The sequence below is a fragment of the Melospiza melodia genome, chromosome 3 (assembly GCF_035770615.1).
Source record: "Melospiza melodia melodia isolate bMelMel2 chromosome 3, bMelMel2.pri, whole genome shotgun sequence".
Taxonomy (NCBI): domain Eukaryota; kingdom Metazoa; phylum Chordata; class Aves; order Passeriformes; family Passerellidae; genus Melospiza; species Melospiza melodia.
This window is the reverse complement of record NC_086196.1, coordinates 58,269,364-58,290,583: the sequence shown is the minus strand read 5'-3', so window position 1 is coordinate 58,290,583 and position 21,220 is coordinate 58,269,364. Positions and strand designations below refer to the sequence as shown.

Sequence of the window (21,220 nt, the reverse complement as noted above, 5' to 3'; positions counted from 1 at the left end):
AATTTTTAACTATCAGTTAAATCAGTAATCTTAATTAAAGACACTCACAAAATACATTAATGCAATTTCTCCTGCAATTTAATACAGAAACATTAAAAAGGACCAGTATTCTGACTGCATATTTTAAGTATAAGAACTGTTGCACCTTTGGGTTACATATCTATAATTCAACATGCAGGTTGAAAGGTGGGCCCTGAAGAACTATTTCAGTTCTGTTTCAATCCAGTGACTACAGAGGAACTTAAAACAAACTAGAAACTATATGAGATTAAAACAAAGTGGATGATTGTTTCCCCTTTGCTAAAACTATTAATCTCTCTGGATTAGAAAGAAACAAACTCAGTGTAATGCATTGGGTTTTTTGTTACTGTATAAATTGTGATCACTTGTTTCCAGCCTGGAATATCACTATGCAAACTTGTTTTTCGTGCTGTCAAAAGGAGTACTGGAAGATTAAATTCTTTCTAGTTTGAGAGAAAGCCCACGTTTCTGAAAGTGATAAGGCATCTTGCCACAACAGGCCGAATTCCCAGTCAGGGAAATTCCACTGAATAGACCAAGATAAGAAAGAGATTAAAAACCCCATAGTATTCTAGTAAAAATCTCCACCACTCTTCTGCTCATCTTTTCTTGGTTGCTGCTGTTCACTAATTTCTTTAATTGGATGGAATATCTACATGACAGCCATTAGACTCCAGTTCTGTTTATTAGTGCAAGATCATTTCATTCAATTTGCTTAATTGCCAATTATTATTATATATTATTACATCTTACTATAATGATGCTATAATGTCTGCTGTGAACCTGTCTGTGATTATTTCCTTGTTATTGTCATTGCTGTGCAAAGAATGAGAACCTGTAAACATTCACGGGAGAGTAAAGGAACAAAGAATTTAACTTTGCCCAAACTGAGCTTTCATTTAGAAGTGGATTTATATGAAATGGTGGGCTGTGATAGCAGAAATCCAAATCAGAGCCAAAATAACCCTTCATGTCCTTGGTAGTTACCATCCCTGAAATGAAGCAGTTCCATTCCAAGTAATGAGAGACTCCATTATTAATAAAATTAAGAATTTTACACATTTTAAACATCAAATTAATTCAAAAACATTACAATAAAAAGAATGTAAATGTTAGGAATCTAATCTCAAGAGATGAGCTGCATACTAATGGGATCTTTCCACAACTGAATGACAGACTATAGCCTGTCACTGAAAGGATACCTTCTTTTGATTTTGGATATCTCACTTCATTTACAGCATCTTTGACTTCTTTCCAGGCATGCTCTTCACCAGCCAGTTTCTCAGCATCCTGGAAAATAGAAACAAATGCATATAATGAGAAAAACAGTAAAATGACAATACGCAGTAATGATGAAAAAACAGGGTTAAAGGATTTAACTGTTAAAAGCTACTTGTAGAAACTGTATTGCTGTTTTCTATAAACACAAAACCCCCATTTCATCTGGAATTCATACTCAGCCTGTTTTGCAAGCAAATGAGATGATATAGAGAAAAATGAATGCAAACTTGGAAACATTAAATACTCAAATCAGATATTAAATTTGCAACAAGAACTATGATCAACCAGAAGAAAAGAATTAATAGCCTGTTTTTACTATCAAAATGCATTGAGAGATCAAATTCTTCCGAAGACCTGCTACCTAAGACTTCCCTTAAGCAGACTGTAGAAAGGATTTAGCAAGTAATTTTGCTTAACCACATGGTGATTACAGAGACAAACAGTGGGAGTTTAGCTTCATCCATTACAGTTATAAACATGAAGTTCCAGAAGTGTACAACTCAGAAAAAATCTGAACTACCATTTAAATCATTACTATTTCTTCCCTACTCCAATGGATTCTACAAACAGCTACATTTTCCTATCACTTTCTCATAAAGAAAAAAAAAAAAAAGATTAATGGCCACAGCAGTAAAGAGAAAGTTTCCCATTTCAGCTCTCTAGCAGTGACTAACTGAACCGTAGGCAAACCACTTGGAACAAATGCATTAAAGCATTTACAGACACAGTTAAGCATCGTGTGGGACTTCCAAAAGCATCTAGTTCTTCCATTTCCATTGCTACAGAACTAAAATATCTTTAAAACTCAGGCCTGTAATACACTGCAGTTCATTACTGCTCTCTCCTTATAAAACACCCTGCTACTTTGAATAAGAGGGTTTTTAAAGTGCAAAGTCTTGCAGGAATATTTTAAATTCAGTTCTAAAAAGATCAGTCTTCAGCAGGGGTAGAGGGCTGCAGAGGAACAGTGAAAGTGTGTTAAAATCTTATCAAGCACTTTGTAACCAAGAGATGCTCACTAGGAATCACAGAAGCACCTCCACTGAGGTGCCCATCATCTGTAATTGCTTAGAATTGCATCATTTTCTTATTCCACTGCTCCCCATTTGCCATAAATTCAGAAAAAATTTACAGTGAGGATCAGCACTCAGTTTCACATTCAATTTGCAGTTTTGTCTTTCTGTCTGCTTCATGAAACAGAAGACCTCTGTGGATTCCAGGATGATTAAATCAAGATTTAATCAAGGTTGTTCTCAGCTGCCCTACCTTCTTGTAGGGGCTTACAAGGAGGGCAGCCTGACCCCACTGCATTCTGAACATAAACTTCCCTTACAATCAGTTATCTGAATGAAATGATCACCTGGAAATAATTTTGTGCAGAGCTGAATTTGCCACCAGAAGGGATAAGGTGAATGTTAGGACAAACCTGCTCATACCACAGAAATTTTATCAACACAGTGAGTGAACCTGCCCAGCCCTCTTCCAGCTTTGCAGCAGGTGGACACAATCTCCTACTGCCAATGTAACCTCTACTGATTTTTGTGGGACCACATGTAGTTCTGAACACAGCTGGTTAACCTGAAACAATCTCTTTAAAATGCCTTCATGGGTCAGGTGCTGCTCATCGACTGATCTAAAAAATAAATTCAGACTATAAGATACTAATAATGACATCTGTGAAATCTTCCATTTAAGGAGGTACTAAACGAGAAAAAGTGTTTTAAATTCTCTTTTCTCACTAGCCCAAGTATCATTCAGAGTGTTTCTCTAACATGTTGTAAGCCTAGCAACTAAAATCTCAGAAGCGTGGGAATTGAGAGAGATTTGTAAGTGAAAGAAGGAAAACAACTACGCAGCAAGGCCAAAGACTTAGGGCTCAATTTGCACATAGCAAGACTGATGGATGAATGACTAAAGTGTTCACTCAGAGGAGATTAATCTTTCTCTGTCTAGTGCAGCTTTTTGAGTTCCTCTTGTCTTCTGGCATTTTATTAGCAGCATAAAGCAGGGCAAGGTTGGGGGTTCCAGCCTTCACTCTAGTGCATAGAGTTAAGTAAACAGTGGCTTCATATCCAGGTAGAGAATAGAGACAGTCTGCTGGACCAATAATCCCCAGCCCTCTCTGGATTCATGGTCTTTATCCTTTTTGTATGAGAGTTTAGGATGGAGGGATCTGGGCAGGATGCCTGGCTCTGGGAAGGATTTAAGTCACAGGTTTCAATGAGATGTTTTCTGTGTTCTTAAGATGAGGCATTTTAGGGATTGGCTGACATAAGAACAAAGATATGACTAGCTTGGCATTTTACACTTCTACTGGTCTTCATCAGATTTCCACACATGAAAGAAGTCCTGTCCTTTCCTAAATGCTCTAGTTCAAGCTATGGAGGCTGTTTCCAAACAGGCAGCCAAGCAGGGGCTGCAACAACAAGGAGAGGCTGTCACTGGGAACACTGCCTTCCAGCCTAATAAGCTTTCTCCAGGTAAGTTGTTTCTCTACCTTGGAAACATCTTCAAAGTCATGTCCATGCAATATGATTAAGCCAGTTACAAACACAAAGCTGCCTTGGAGTTGGAATTATGAAAATAACTGACATGATTAAAAGTTATACTGATTTTTTAAATTCAATCTAAGAGTGTGGTCATAACAGCTATGAGAGATACAGCTTTCTGTGGAGTAACATCCTTTCAAACATCTCTTCTGAGAACAAGTTCCCAGTCAAATCTCCAGGAGTGCAGAGCTGCCAACAATAAAGATGGACTTTTTTTCATTTATAGAAAAGAACACCAGCTGAAGAAAAAAGAGGCCTTTGAAAAAGAAGGAAGAGCTGGCAATTTCTGCCTAATTATTTTCCTAATTTCTAACTCTGACACTAAACACAAGAGTTTGTTTCTCAGAAAAACAAAATATTTTTCTCTCGGTCCAAAAAATAATTAGACCAGATAATCTAGTCACAAAGCATTAACAAAAAGGAGAGAAACAAGAAAACTGGAGAGTATCTGATGAGGACTGCAATCTGTTTGAAGACTGGCCTAATATAAAATGATCTGCAGTTCTAGCTTTAAGTGATAGGAAGTTTTATTATAAAAGCATCATCTCCTGAAACAAGTACAGACATCAGACACCACAGAAATAAGCATTTGAAAGTAATCACCTCTTTCATTCTCCAGTATTTCTATCTAAAAATTACTTCTCTCTCTATCTTTTCTGCTATTTGAGTCCTGAAGACATTCCATCCTTAATGGAACTGTCCTTAGAAAGGAGTGTAATCTACAAAGTACAGATAAATGCCTCTCTTGCCTTCCTGTTCCTTCACAGCACTCCTCTTCCCCCAGTTACTCATCTGTTTCTCATACTTCCTGAAAGTGCTCCCTGCATATTAATATCAGGCACTACTGCTATCACACACAGTGTTAGCAATCACTGTTCTTTGTGATCACAGCATTAAAAATCCTGATTGCTGAAAGATTCCCACATGGACAGCATGTCCTCTGAGAGAAGATATTTCTCTTACCAAAAGAAGCACATGCTAACCAGCAAGCACCATTGCCCTCTCCCCAAAAGTGCTCCCGCAGCTCCCCCACTGATTGTCTGTTATGCACTGCACCTCCAAAACCCTCCTGACCACCACAAAGATTTATTAAGGACTACTTCTCCTTTCACATTTAGGTTACAGTATAGTTATGAGACATGGATTTTTGGTCCTCTATATAAAGTTCACCTTTCTCCTTATCATAGGTGGGGGTAGAGAAACAAGCCCCACATTGCCCACAGAGAGGAAACCATGAAGCATTCCTCACTTCCCTTAAGAGAAAGGAGAAGTGGCAACAGGAAAATCCAAATGGTAAATAACCCCTATACCTCTTTTTCTCCTTCCCAGCATTCCTCCTATTTGAAGTATGTCCAATGGCATCTTCATTATTTGCCTATGTTCAGAATTCAGCTATCCAGTCCCACATAGGCGGAAATAAGCAAAGCTTTGTAGGAGGCATTGGACTCCCAGGCTGCCCTGAGACAAGTGAAAAAGAAGGACTAAAGTTTTCCTGACAAGTATCTGCTTTTCTAAATATACAAATGGATTAAAAGAGTGCAATGTAACCACCAAATGTCAGCTTTACAAAGGATAAAAACATATAAACCATAGTTCAAACAGAAGTTTGGAGTCTAACAAGAAATATGACTGGATATGGTATTTTTGCAAGACTGAAAAATCACAGCAAATAATAATAATTATTTCTGAACACAAAATCTATTTATAATAACAATAATAATCCTGTGTGACAGCAGCAGATAACCCTGTTCTCTCATTTTGGTGGAAGCTTATTTTTTAAGTTTTCTGAACTGTAATACTTTAACACCTTAAAAGCTGTAGATACCTCAAATACCTAACCATTTCATAGAAATTGTTGTCCATCACATATGATTTGCTTAATTCTTAATTTGAATTCATTTTTAATAATTCCTAATTTAAAAATTTAAACAACTACAGATGTGCATCTGAACAGAACAGAGGAGCTCATACACATTTAAATTAGGGAATGACATTTTAGAACAGATCTCTGATACATTGTACTCTGAAAGCAAAAATAATGATTTTCTATTTCTGCTTCTATTTTAAAGTGCAGGAGCTACTGCATGTTTGTTTCCAGTAAACTCAGTAACTCGTTGTTTTATGCCAGACAGCAAAAAAGCATTAAATGAGTAAAGACACTGCACATCTTCTGAAGTTTCCCTTTCAAGAAGATGAAGAAAAGTCAGTGAGAAAATGTGGTACACAAGCTGTGATATTGCAGCTATACTAAATTTCTGCCATGAGTTCTTCAGAGCAAAAAGGGCATGAGGGCCTGCCAGGCAATCACAGGTGCAGGCGGCTACAGACACAGCAAAAGGAAAAGCACACTTGAGCACTTCCTCAAAACAGCTGAGGTCATCTCCTATGAAACATTTTATGGATCAAGTTTAAACCCAGAATCAGACTTCTCATCTCTTAGATTCTGAGGGCTGTGGTTTATAGAAGCCTGCAGCTTCAGCCGAGGATTCACTCACCTTCAGTCCTGTGAATGTACTTCATTAAGAACTACAAGTATGTGAAATTATCAGTGCACTCAGCCCTGTTGTGATTCAAGATTTACAAGGGATTTCTGAAGTTCTCAAAGCTCCTTGCCCTGCTCCATGAAAAATAATGCCAGGTTCACAAACACCAGTTTATCTATCCTCTACAACCCACATAAGATTGTCCTCACCAGAAGCCTTGTGTTTTCTGTCACATGGCTGGGACATATGGCAGTTCCAAAGGTACTCTATTTGCAAACAAAAACAATACTGTGTTCCCTGTAAGGCTCTTAGGAGGGGATAGGCTTCAACTTCTGAACAAATTGAATTTGTACTTTTTATTTTTGAATTCTCAGAGTAAAACAAGACACATTAGAGCTGGATGCTATACTGAATCTGTGCAGTTCATTGCTCAGTATTAGGCAGGATGCATTCCCTCAAACAATCAATACCAGCTCTTCATGGATTACTGCCTCTGGTGTCTGGAAGTGCACAAGAACTGCACAGGTTAGTAACACTATACATCATATAGATATCGGAAAATGTAGCAGTTGTTCACACCATTCATGTTTAAGTGCTCTACTTAGGCATTGAGACCAAGATGAAGGTCTTCCCACACCCTGCATACAAAGTAATGCAAAAAGACAAAGACCTTCACCGGGCAGTATGAATAACCTTCCCTTAACATTATCCAACTTAGTTACAACATTACTATATTTACACAGAAATTTAAAAGTGACATCAAAAACAACTGTGAGAAATTTATTAAAATGAGATGCTTTCAATAAAGAAAAAGTTAAGATCAGCAAGTCTATTTTAAGAAGTCAGTTTAATTTAATACAATTAAATGGGACTAAGATAAGTCCATCTTAGATTTAGTTAAGCCAAACTATAAGGTAGGAGAAGCAATCAGACAAACAATTCTCAACCTCTACCGCTGCAAGTCCAATATCTGCCAGGTTCACAATTCTGCACAGCAGAAAATAGTAATCCCATTTCTGTCAGTCATACTCCATTCTCCTTTACTGCAATCCCATTTCAGCTATTAATTTCTGTGACTTTTTTAGACACACACATTTTTAAACAGCCTTTTCAAAGATCATTGCATCTGTATTTTGTATGATACACAGGCAACCTCATAAATCTGAAGAAAATTTTATAGTGAAGAAAATGGGCATCATTCTTCCTACTGACTCCCTTGCTATATAGATTCAAGGGTCACACTAGCTTTCCTTGCCAGAGGAAAACACAATTTTTTCCATTTCTTTTGTGGGTGTTCAGACACCCATGCTGAGATTCATTTGCTCAAATGTAGATATTTGGGCCACCCTTCTCTATGATAAAGAAACACTCTCTGGGTGCAACTTGCATTATCCTAAAGCAGGCTTCTAAAATATGTCAGATGAATAACAGTCAAAGTGTGTTCATTCTTCTCCATTTTATCCATAAAGAAAGTCTAGAGCAACTAGCCCAGATGATGACATTTATCCCGTAGCTGTCTGAGATGTGGTGAAACAAATCATAGCTGTAGATCCCCCTTTCAGATGTAGAACACCCTTGCCATGGTGGTGCATTATATTTCAATAGGTCCAATTTAACAGCAATTCCAGTTACTCTCCATTATTTATCTGTTCTCAGAAATGTTTATTATTCTCTCAGTCTTTGTCATCCATTAATTTTACTGGCAATGTTTTTGCAATTACTTTCATTTCATTCATGAAAATGCTGTGTACTCTACAAACCGAGTTATTATGAATACACTTTGAGATTATTTCATAAGCGTTATATATAACTGATTATTATGGTGATTTAATATTTAAATGTGTTGTCAGAACAACCTTTAGAGTGCATATATATTCAGAGTGTGCATATAAAAAAATTCCTGCAGTAAGAGAAAATACACAGCTCAAAGTACTTATTAGTCTCAAACATCAGAGCCCAATGGAACTTCTTTAAACCCAATAATGCTCCCAGATCAAGTGTTATTATTAGAGCTTTTCTGTTTTACATCTACTCTTTGTGATAAAAATCTCAACAAATAACATTACAGACAGCATTTTCTCTCTTAAAAAGCAGTATAAAAGGATGCTAGGCTACTTAGCAAGAAAGCATGATAGTATCTAAAGACAGTCTGTCAAAATATAACAAATACACAGGGCTAAGCAGCTAAACTACATTATAGCATCTTGCCACCTGGAGACTCCTCAAATGAAAGGCACATACATTTAATGCATTCTGAAGTCATTTCAGTCAAGTGTAAGTTATTCTGGTTGGTGCCCAAAACATTTACCATATTTATTTTTAAACTAAGTCCCTTACATACTACTACTCTTTTTGGAGTCATACTTGCCCATCTTTGTGTCCCACACAGCTCAGGCCCTGGGGATGACTGACACTTTGCAGACCCAAGACCTCAGCGCCTACCCCCAGTCAGGATGATGAGCAACAGGACCGAGTTTTGTGTCTGTAGCAGCACTGCCTTTAGAAATCTCCCTATGCCAGGAGCTTAGGGCTGACTGCACAATTCCCATCCAAGCAGAAATAAAAATTGATTGGACGGTGGGAAGAACAATAAATAGAAGTCCACTATTTATCAACACATAAAAACCAGAAGTGAGGAAAAGCAAAGGAAATTACTTACAGCTTAGCAGGAGTGAGAGAGGGCCTTATGCCAGATCACCCAAAAATTCTTGTCACGTTTGTAATTCCGTTGTGATTTCCAGCATCAGTACAAAAACAAACCCTGTGTTAGTTCATCTACCTGAGCAAGGATACTGTTCAGCCTAATCCCTAGCAACAGTGAGACTGGTATTTCACAGACTGTCTCAGACATTACACATTTGTTAAGGCAATCTCTAGGTCTCTCAGCACACAAACTGACAGCTGTAAGGCAAATCTTCTTTATTCCTTAATTCTGCAACCTGTGGAGATATGAAGTGCCACTGAGTGCATTTAGTGGCTCAGAAGAGATTTGTAGGTCCAAAATCCTCAGAATTTTCAGTTATTCACAAGGTGTAATCCAATCCACATTCATCAGTTCACTGAAATATGCACTTAAGTTTAAAAGCATATATAAATCCCATTGAAGTTAATATCTATGCAAATGACTAAATACTTCACTAAGTAGAAGTGTAGTTACTTGTGAAGTTCAATATATGCTTCAGTGATCTGAAGAACTTGTGGCCATTGAATTATTGGTTCTCACTGAAGATATAATGACATTAATTTAGATACTAGTTTTGAACTAATATCAAAATAATTTAATATCTTAATGCATGAGATACCACATGATAAAATTGTAGCTATAGTAATTCTGTTTTTTTAATGTATACTGCAATGTAAAAAAATACTATTTACTTCAGCATGTGCTTTCTGAATGAATGGGTGTGAAATACAGGAGGCTGATGGTTTAGAAATAAACATGAAACATGATTAAGATCATATATAGTCATTATGCAACATGATTAAGATCATACATAAATTAATCCACTCTACACCTTAAAACATTTGCTGGATCTCAAAATTCCTAGAGTACTGATAAAACTGGTTGCCTAACTCACTAGTATGCTTCTTGAATATTTAGCATCAGTACTCAAATCCACACTCTCCAGTCTCCAAGTTTTTTAAGGTCATGAATAAAGGAGGTTGAAATAATTTTTTACAACTGCAGCTCCCTGAGTGAGTACAATACCTGGAGTTTCCTCCTCTAGACTTTTGCCAAAATATTTGACTTCTGACTAGATCAATATTAGTTTAATATAATCAAAGAAGAGGTTTGCAAATACTTTAAAAAGATTATGTAGAGTGTTTTAGTCATTTCAAAAAATTCTTAGGAGAATTATTATTGAGTGTCCCCTAACTAACACCATTTTAAACAGCGGAGGCTCTTCCAGGATTTAAGGGAAGCAGCCAGAAACAATCCATAAGGCAAACGAGTGCTTGAAACAGTTTCCAATATCTTTTGGTTGTTCTGATTTGATAACATGAACATTTTGTTCATTTTCACAAAAAATACAAAAGAAAGTGAAAGAGACATTCTCTAAAACGTCATAATGCCATGGAAACTATTATAAGACCCTAAATATTTCTTAGGGTCTTTATTTACTGTTTGGATAGCTCCCATGCAGCTGGCTCCTGTTGACTGCCAGTGTTAGAAGTATTTACATGCCTCAGCATTGAATGGTGATGGGCCAAGGTGACTCAAAGCAAGGAGAGGTAGTCTACATCACACCACCTGTACTGAAAATTAGATATCTTACCTCAAAACAACTGTTCCTGGGACCTGTTGCAACAAATTAATTTGGTGTTACATAATCTACACTGGATTTCCAGTTTTCAAAAACAGTCCACAGTACCAGACATCTATTTCTTTATGTCCTGATAAGTACTCTCCTCTAAGTACTTCACTCATTGCTTGAAAACAGACAAACTGTCCTAAAAATTTTCTCCCAGTCAGATAGATGAGTGCTGCCCTTCCAAAAAGCTACCTCAACACTTTCTTTGTAACATTTCTTTGGCAGGTCAGGGTTTGTGGCAGGGAGAAGCAACTCATTTCATATGGACCCCCACCCTCATTAACCAAATGCAGAGTAGTAGCCACAGAACCTCAGTGTCTTTCTCCACTATACAAAACATCTAGAGGTTGAAGCTACTGTATTATTAGACAGTAGCTGGAATCACATCTAAAGCACTCAAAGCTCGGAAGGATTTCTTTTGTGCATGGGAACGATGCAAGCTTTACATAAAGCTGTAAACTTGAAATACTTTGAGAATAAAAATTTTGTTGTCTAGATGTTGTTAAAGGAAGTGCAGGAGCCTTAGTTTATATCCAACACTAAGACAAAGATTCATACATAATCAATATGATGCAGCCAGATATTTTTCTTAATGATGGTGTTCAGATAAGTCTTGGGCAGAATTGTGATACATCGTTTTACTACAGTCCCCAGTTCAAACCACTGCTAATGGTATAATCAACATCTTCCACAGAATGCACTGAGCAATCTCATGGAAAACAGCAGGACATCCTGCAGTGGGTCAAAAAAATTACCCAGTCCTCTGTAACTCTTGTGGCTGGAGTACATAGAGCCTTCTAAAGCCTGCTGGCTTCTACACACACAAGAGTCTCTCTCCATGTCTCAGAATAGAGCTCACAAATACAAAATTTATAACTACAGCTTAGTTATTGCATTGTTGTGACATGAATTAAATTATGGCAAGAAGCTGATATGGCACATTGCTTATCATAGCAATTTTTCAAGCCAAAGCATTTAGTCTGCAGTTTTACAGTCTCAAAAGTTATAGGCTTCCTTGTTATTCAAATGAGCTCATTCTTGCTTTAATACACCTCAGAGAATATTAGTTAAGGACTGGAAATGATTTAGGCACTGAAGAGGATGATTCTGTCTTTCTCAACCTATGGTGCTTTCTACGAATTCAGCCAGAATCTCAATTTTGAATTATTACACTGTCAAAAAGCAATTAGACTGAACTCATGATACCTGATGACCTTGCCACACAGTTCTAAATCAGTCAATCAATATTTGAAAAATAAAATTTGGCTTGCAAAGAGTGTTTAAAAGCTTAGAGGCAGCTGGCAGGAAAGCCATCTCACTTAATTTAAATAAACCTAGAGTGAAAGATGCATTTTCACAATGTGGCATGGGAAATAGCAATGTGAGTCTTTCTAATAAGTTCCATACTGAGATATACAAAAGAATAACTCATCTTTTTTAATTTTACTCAGATAATGGGCATTTCAGCATCTAATTTATGAAGGGAGATATGAAATAGTGCTTCACATTACCTAACAAAGGTCACAAAACAAATAGCAGCAAAAGAAAACAACCCCCACCATATACTGGATGTGGAACACGTTCATGAAATAGGAAGAACTTTTAAACTGTCCTTGCACGTTCCATGCATGTACCTTTGCACACACATACGCATACAATACTGCTTTTCCAGCCAGACCTGTGTTTGTCCAGTGCAGGTACATGTCCACTTCACCACAAAAAGCAATCACAGTGAAAGGGTTCACAGAATGTGCTGTTCTTCCAAGAGAGGGAATGGTTTATTCACAGATTTAATGATGGGCAGATTACCAGAAAAAAACCAGGACCACTGGATTAAACTTTTCCCAGACTTTTTAAAGCTATTATTGACCCATTTAAGGTAAAACCATGGTCATACTTACAGGCTCGATGTGCACAAACCTGCTTAACACAACCAGCCATTATTCCTCTCCTTTGATTGGAATTTTCAGCAAACTAGGACAACAGGCACTGCAAGGAATCTAATCTTTACCAAGCATTTGCACCTCCTGTATTTACAGTATTTATTTCTAGTGATTTCTGGGCATTGTATGGACAGTAAGTGATCTCAGACAAAAATACACTGTAAGAAAGGAAAGGTTTATCAGGACAATTTTTTTTTTTGGCTAAGAAAAATGAAACAAAACACAAATTGCTGAGCATCATAAAGTATATAGTATACAATGAGGATGGCATTAAGAACCAGAAATGTGGAGTATGCAGAAAGCATATTCAGAATCTGAAGAGAAAGACACATAGTGCACTGATATGAAGGAGAATCATAAGAACCATAGTAGATAACATTTATTCAGAATGGAAAAGGTTCCCATGGAGTAGTAGTGGGTGATGTCTTCAGGGCAATGTCTTCAACAAGGAATAAGTCAAATATGACAAAAACTAGCTGAAATTACTTAAAGATGGCATATTGCAAAAAAATTCGCTGAAATAACAAAATTGTGTCCTATTTTAAGTAACTCTCAAATTTGCTGATAAACAGTAGACTACTTTTCCACTTTTTTTTTCCTCCATGTTGGTGTGATTTCAGATTGTTTGCTGACTTAATTGTTGCTATTATTTATAAAACTGGCAGGATCAGAATCACAGCTACATTGTTTTTCAGGGGTTTTAGTTCTGCACAGAGTAAAGAGAATATTAGTCCCAAAAGCTGAGAGTCTAAGAACAGACAAAACAATAAAATGGAGGGATCAAAATATACAGCATGCCCACAAAGGCTGACTTTATGGTCAGCCCATATAATTTTGCTGTCCTAGTTTGAGTTTTCAAAGGTAAATGATAAATTGCTTTACTGTCAGAAAGGATTTTGCTTATGTCCAGAGAATCAATGAAAAAAGGTATTTCCAATCACTTTCTTCTATTTTTTCTTTAAAATTTGTAGCTCATTAAAATATACACTTAGAAAGAAAAAGATCCAAGCTCCTATTTTTACTTGATTTGGAACAGGAATCTAGAAGAAAGATACAGTGCACATCCTGGACTCACCTGAATCTCACCCATCACCTGATGGTGAGATCAGACAGACTTGTAGGGTTCTCTTACCACATAGGGTCTGCTCTAATAGCTAGGAAAAAATGTCATTCTGGCTCTGATGTAGATATTATTTTGTCCAAAGTGGATGACCTTCAACCAGACAGATTTTTGTATCCAGAAAATCGAAACTCATTCAGTCCAGAAATCTGCAGTTTAAAGTTGCAACATCTTTTTTGTTTTCTTAATGACTTAAGGGATTTGAATTGAAACCTATCATATTTCAATCAAATTACCTAATTAATGGCATTTTAAAATATCCAACACGCTGCAAAATAGAAAAAAAGTGACTGATAAACAGATCAAGAAAAAACATCAAAAATCAAGATTATTCCCTAGGGTACTACTGTTATTAGAAACCACCTTGACAGGCTGAAACACACAAGATTTTATAGGAGCTCCAGCAAAAGAGATCCAGATATTCAAGTTCAGAAAATGCAATGACTGGCTTCTATATGTATTTAGGAAAAAAAAAAGTCTTTCCAAAATCATTGCAGGAAAAAGTGTTTGGGAAGTGATTTTTCTGATCTAGCCTTATATTTAAATTACTGCTAATTCTCTTTGAATATTCTATGTTTATTTTAGATTGCTAATCCAGAGTGAGACTTTTTGTATTTCTGCTTGTCATTCAGCAGAGACCAAATAGTGACTGCTATAGGAATGACAGCATCTGAAAAAAGAAATCCTACCAGTAATAGCTAGTTCTAACATTCCCAAGGAAGCTGGACATCCAGAAAGGATGGATCCAGAAGAAGCCAGGCACTTAAATGTAGCTGCAACAGTCTAAAAGTTGATAAGAATGCCCTCTCTTCCTTCCTTTGGTAAAAAAAAAAGTGTTTCTCCTTACAACATCTGCCAGAAGATTTAAGTTTCCTATTAGATGGCTGGATCTGAAAGGAATGAGATTCTGCTCCACTGAGATGAGCAGAGAGCCAGACTCCCAGGAGGGTGCCACACTCCCAGTTTCTATGTTTGCTTTAAATATGAACTCTGTGGACCAAACTGATTCAGGTTGCCCTATTAAGGATCTCCTGAACAGGCAAAGAGTTTACATACATCTTTCAACTCATGTCTATTTATAAGAACAGCCAGATCTTTTCCATGACCTTGACAACCCAAGTGAGCTCCAGCTGGATGTTGCCAAGTGGTGACCAGAGCACACTGAGGCAGTCCCAAAGCAGCTGTCATGGAAAAATGATCACAGTGCATTTGCCACTGTCTTTGGAACTGCACTTTAGGGGAAAAAAATTACAATGTTGAAAGATGGAAGGGGCCTCAGACATCATGTAAGAAATGCTGAGAAGCTGAAGACATGATGCCTTTGTTAATGAACAAGAGATCCCAGAAATTAGAAGTGGCTGCCTTGTTTTTTACTGTTATTTTTGGCACTAGAAAAATAAAAGCCCTCTGTCCCTGGCTGTTTGGAAATCCATCCCAAGAGAGTAAGATCCTCTGAAAGAAACAGAAGAGTGTTAGTCTGACTGCTGGATTTCAGGAATGAATCCAGAGTTTATGTCACTACCAAATGCCTTGCCAGAGGGAAGAAATAGCCAGCCACCTATGGAGAGAAACAGCATTGTGTCCCAGCAGGCTCCAATTACCGCCACTGACTTTTGTAGGTACTGGTGATATTGACATTGGGCTGGAAGAGTAGGTGGGTGAAACGTGACTGATCTCTGGCTTGATGTCATCCTGCAGTTTGCTTCAAAGGCAATTCTAGTGGAAAAACAGTAAAAAAGATGAGGAATGAAAAAATTCTGCAATTAACTATTGCAAACTCTGTATTTTGATAAGAAATTAATTAAACCAGGATTTTATTGGAACAAAATCCTGACAATTTTTTAACACACTGTTTGGTATTACATTGGTACTTAGCAAGTTTTTTAGAATCATGACTAGAGAAACAGATGCTCCTAGTTTTGTCTTCGCTTTGATCAAAGGGTTGTATGTTCAGCTAGCTGTATAAAAATACAATGTTTTCAACAATCCTTGCTTCCCAGGCTTCACCTTTTGAATTAATTTGGAGATCTCATCTTTCATACTGTACTTGGGAAACTTATTGAGAATGTAAACATCTAAAAATAAATAAGTAATAGGAAAACTGGGACACAAACTTATGGCACTTCATAATTCAGCAATTTCAAAAGGCACTTCTTAACATATAATTTTGTGTTTCCTGTGTCCTAAATATATGATCCCTGAGGGAGGGGTGACATTTTTGTATAGTGATTTTGCATGAAGCTTTTACATCCTAATTAAAAACAACAGTCAATAATAATACTCTTCATCTAACAATGTCTCTGCAATTTAAGCACATATTCTTCAAAGGTATTGCTGAGAACAAACATTAAGATCAAAGGTGAAAATGTTGTAAAATGTATCTTTGGTCATATTCAAGTCTCTTTCAGGAAATCTGGTGAGGCAAATCAACCACAGACATGCTGCAGCAACTAATTAAATCAATTTACTTACGTTTGATAAAGTTCTAAACTATAGTTGTTCTCTCTACTACAAAAATAATGTCAAAACTTCAGGTTCAGGAACTTATTTTGGGAGGGTGTGGGTTTATAACAGAGCTGGTGGATTTATGTAATAACAGGTAAAGAATTGCAAGTGGTGTTTTTATGTAGAGGTTGATAGCTTGGTTGCTGTTCAGATGACCTTATTTTGAGAGCCCTTTAGTTGGAAACTGGACTTGTGATGTTCTCTACCAAAATTTGAGCTGCAATATAAGTAAGTACTTTTTTCAAAGGAAAAGAAATGCTTAAAGGAATAACATGCTTACTGGCATTATGTTATTAACTTTGGCAACTCTCAAACACTGACCAAATATAAAAATGATTCAGAGTCAAGTCCATTGCTTTTGACCTTGTAATAAATAAAAGCTTTCCAAAAACCAAGCTAGACTAAAATATTAAATCCCGGCTCCACAAGAGAAACCCGACTCATAACAAAACCATTCTATAAGCACAAATGTCCCTGAAATCCTTGGCTGAAGATGTACAACGTGAACAATTCTCTGGCTCATGACTGTGGAAAAAACTGTTCTTCATTTAAATGTTTGTCATCAATGTAAACCCATCTTTAATTATAATTAATGGAAGGGGCTTTTATGTGCTGGAATAGTAATATGTTGCCAAGAGTTCAGCTTGGCACACATTCCTGAATTACAGTGGAGATTGATCTTAAAATGGAACAAAGAATAATGTGTAAATCTGTCAAAGATACAATGAACTGAAGACAATACAGTAGCTATAACTTAAAGTATTGACAGACAAGATGCATTCTATGAATGACTTTTAGGAAGATATGGTTTTCCCCCATCTTTTAGTTCCTGATTTGTTTTTTCTAACTTTGGACAAAAGTCTTGTTTAGATTTGTAGTCAGTGCCATTTAATTACTCAGGAATTGAACCACCAAAACGTTCACCTCAATCTTATCTTAACCAGCTTACAGTGCTGTGTTTCTACTTGCCAGGCTGCTTGTCCAGATGCTGCTAAGAGACACTGGCCAGCATTATAGTACATCCTTAGAATTAAAATGCAGCTCACATTGAGGCTCAGGCACAAAAATTATTTAAGATTCCCAGCTCAGCTACTGCCACTGTTTGCTTCTATGTTTTCTCATCCTTGATAGCTGCTATGCACCAAGATTATTCCGTGGCTGTGCTCACAGCTGGAGAGAAAGATAAAGAACTTCTACTGTATAGAAAAGATTCACTGTGGAGTCCTTTCACCAGCAGTGACCAGTGAGGAACTGCTCACTTTGCTTATTTTCTCTCTCATTTTGCATGCAGTGCCATTGTGACAGCTCAGCCATGGAATCCTTCCCTTGAACTGGTGAGTGCCAGTGTGTATCAGTTGATGCTAAACTTCTGTAACTTTGGCTTCAGCAAGGGTCCCTGTGGCTGGGCTGCAGCCCCTTTCATGGTATTGAAAATGTAGCCTTTGCCTATCTCTAATATCTGAGATATTAGAGTTTCAAATCCTGACATCTAGGCAGTGTTGTAACTGCACTCTGGTTATCCATGTCAGCTAGCACAGAAATGTAACCGTGTCAGTCTTCATTTTGAGTTTATATATATTTCATGGAGCAGCATAATTTTTCTCATCAAATTTTATCTGTCTAAAGAGTGGACAATTTACTTCAAGGCATTCCTTTAACCTCTTTTATCCATTCCAATTTTCATGGATTTCTACTGAAGACAGTATGAATGAGCTGCTTGTCTTTGCTCTTGGTATAAGGGAGGCAGAAAGCACACAATCCCCAAACCATTCTGCTTCAAGGAACTATTCTCATTTTTAAAAATCCATTATATAAAGCTACAATACCTTAGAAAATACAGCACCTTTCTTCATTATCCTTTGGGCACCAGCATACTCAACAGAAGTATAAATTAGAGATAAATTATCTTCTCACTGCATTTTTAGAGACTGAACAAACCAGAGCTTCACAGAACATTCACAAAAATGAGCCCCAATACAGTCTGATCTGTTTTCTAGTCAAAAACCTGTTGAGCTTCACTTGAAATGGTGGCTTCCTACCAATTATGAAAAATAAGGGTTGGATCTTAGAAAACACAAAAGTTGGTCTTGATTAAAACAAATTTCCCAAGGTCACTAGCAGTCAGTAGCTGACTTGAGAACAGAAACTTGATACCATCTTCCTTCTTCACTCAGGCATTTAACACTAAATGAACAAGCCTTTAAAAAATACAGCAGGAAAAATAAATTTCATTGATAATTATCTTTGCAAATGTTTTTACAAATATGAATAAATAAAGATGCATGTAACTAAGCACAAATAAACATAAGGTTTATGGGCTCTTCATATAAACTTGTAACATATATTTCCCAGGGGATTTGCAAGATCACTTTTAAAACATTAAAAAAGATGTAGAATAAAAGCTACAGTGCATATTACTTGACTTAAAACTTTACTATAAATTGATGTGTGCATCTTGAGAGCTTTCACTAGTCCCTAGTATGTGTTTAGCAGCCGACAAGCACACTCAGCAAGACAGCAGTAACACAAGCTCCAAGTGTTTGTGTGTCTATAAATGTGATTTCAAAAAGGGTTCTAGCTTTTTGGATGAGATAAACTGAAAAAAATCCCCAATACACATGAAATTACTTGAATGGATAAAGCATTTCTGGAATTTGCATTTTTACCTATAAGAAAGATACATGAGATGAACTGCTGTTAACCAAACTATCTTTTTTTCTGCAAAGCAATGCTGCAATATGGGAATTTACTTTTAGCTGACTATAGTGGTTCACAATATTGACTCTGCCACTCTTGATGATCCCAAGTTACAGCTGTTGCCTATTCTATTCACAAAGATTTTGCTTTTTAAAAATTTTTTAAGATGACTTGGAAATTTGTCTCAGTATTAGGGGTCTTTCAGCAGGGAGATTTTGAATGATTTTATCAATTTTAAGCATCTAAATCTAAACCCAGAATTTCCAAAAATATTATCTCCTGCTGTACCTGCAATGTTACATGACTCTCAGCTAGCAGTGACAAAGATAAATGGAAGAACAAAACCCAAACAAGCTAGTCACGTAGAGATTTTACAAATTCAGTTTTCACAGAGAAATTAATACTATGAGGACTGCTGCAGATAACATTTAATGACCCTAAACTGAAGCTGAGGATAAAGATGTCCTCTTCATAGACATTAACAGACCAAGCTGCCATGATGCTTCTAGACCTTCACAGCCATCTTAACATGGTAACAATCAACAAGCACAGAATTCCAGAATGCAGTCACAAAGAGCCTTCCAAACATTTCACAGTATCATTCCCAGGGAAATTTTGTGAAAGGGCAAAACAAAGATCTATAGACTATGAACACAAATGAAAATAATATTTTTTAAAAAATCATTAATAATTTTAACCTATGTATGAGAGTATTGCTTTCATTAATATATGCTCATATAATTTCACTACAGTGTTTTTTTGATGTTATATGTTGATTCTTACAATTACATATACACCAGTCTGGAGATATTTCCTAAAACTTTCCACATGCTGAATGTTCTTTACACCATTCGCCTACCCTTTCACAAACTGTTAAGTGATCCTTGAAGACTCTTTAGCCTGCTTATTTTTCTTAATCATCATTGCATCTGTGAGGATGCCATTTACCTAAAACTAATCAAAGATTTCATGGCACTTGAGTGACCATCTTTAAAAGAAAGATAAAAAGACGTCTTCACTTCACTGCCTCGGAGTAGAATTGCAGCAGCTTTTATCAGACACAGAATGCCAACACAGACAGGAAGTAATTTAGCATTATGTCATAAGCCTGAAATTTTCTGTTTTTTCTTTTTTGAACTGCCTACTGATGAATCAAAGCATATGTTCTAGTTTAAACTTTGGGGGTTTCTTTTTCTGTTTTCTGTTTTTTTTTTCTGCACTGCTATTATTTCATGAATCATATTATGCTCTTTGGAATTACATTTTCATCAATACCTTTTTACTACTTCTAATCTTACAGGAACACATTTAGCTATGGCAGGTGACTCACTCCAAACAAGCATTTGTGAAAATAAGAGCAACTGTACATATAACAAAAGAGACTAAGTGCTTAAAAACTGCTATTAAGCCAGCCTCATATTGCCTATTCCATTTAATCTCTCATCAGCCTCTGAGACAAATTTAGTGTGCCAAGGTTGTATTAATATGAAGCAAACCAGAATATAATCAAATGAGGCTAGGCTGAACCCCAGTAAGAGATCATACTGAACAAAAGTTTATCTACTACAACCACTGACCTGCTACTCCAAGGACTTGTGATGTAAGTGAGCATAAAAACTACAAAGTCACCCAAGGATGCTCACTGTTCTCTCTAACAACTGCTGAACAAGCTTGGTAGTTCTTGAAAATTACTGATGCAGGTGTTTGACAAAATTAATTCAACATTATTTTGAGGATAAGCACAACCTTCCTGTAGTATCAGACAAGTGGCTTCAGTTGAAGTTCCAAGATTGCTCTTTTGAATAGAAAAATGCCAACACTTTCTGCTTTTCTGTCATTCAGAGTTGTCTTTCACAGCAACAAAAACCGCAACGAGGGCAGAGGCATTTTCTCCCCTCTTCTGGCCATTCAATTAGTAGCCAAAGATAAGTATTACTATAAGGAAGGAAAGCTGCTGACAGGCCTTAGAAAATTCTGTTTCACTGTCAAGGAATTTCTTTTCCCAACCTACCTTCTCTGGGTTCTGGCAGAGTGGACAATCACATTCGAAGCAATACTGGCGCATCAGCTGCTTCTGGCGCTCCCTGGTAGGCACCAGTGATTCAACATAGCTGATGGTGAGCTGTACATTAAACAAAAAGAGTTGGTATATTTTACAAAAAAATCCATATTCTGTGTATGTATTAGCGGAGGCAACATTTTTTTGGATACAAAATATTTCCCAGCATAAAATAAAATGCTAACAGATTATTTTCCAGAAGAAATTGACTACTTTTACAGAAGGTAAAAGCAGTCAATTTCTTTTTCT

General features: G+C 36.7%; 1 protein-coding gene across 3 annotated transcripts in view; it reads right to left on the bottom strand.

Annotated features, from left to right (window-relative positions):
- Positions 1–21,220, bottom strand: part of SMYD3 (SET and MYND domain containing 3) — a 380,229-nt gene that overhangs the window by 47,213 nt on the left and 311,796 nt on the right. For all 3 annotated transcript variants that reach the window (XM_063151903.1, XM_063151904.1, XM_063151905.1), the window contains 2 exons: positions 20,924–21,034; positions 1,224–1,311 (listed from right to left, as the gene is read on the bottom strand). In XM_063151903.1, coding sequence (XP_063007973.1) covers positions 1,224–1,311; positions 20,924–21,034 — 199 coding nt within the window. The remainder of the gene's footprint in view (positions 1–1,223; positions 1,312–20,923; positions 21,035–21,220) is intronic.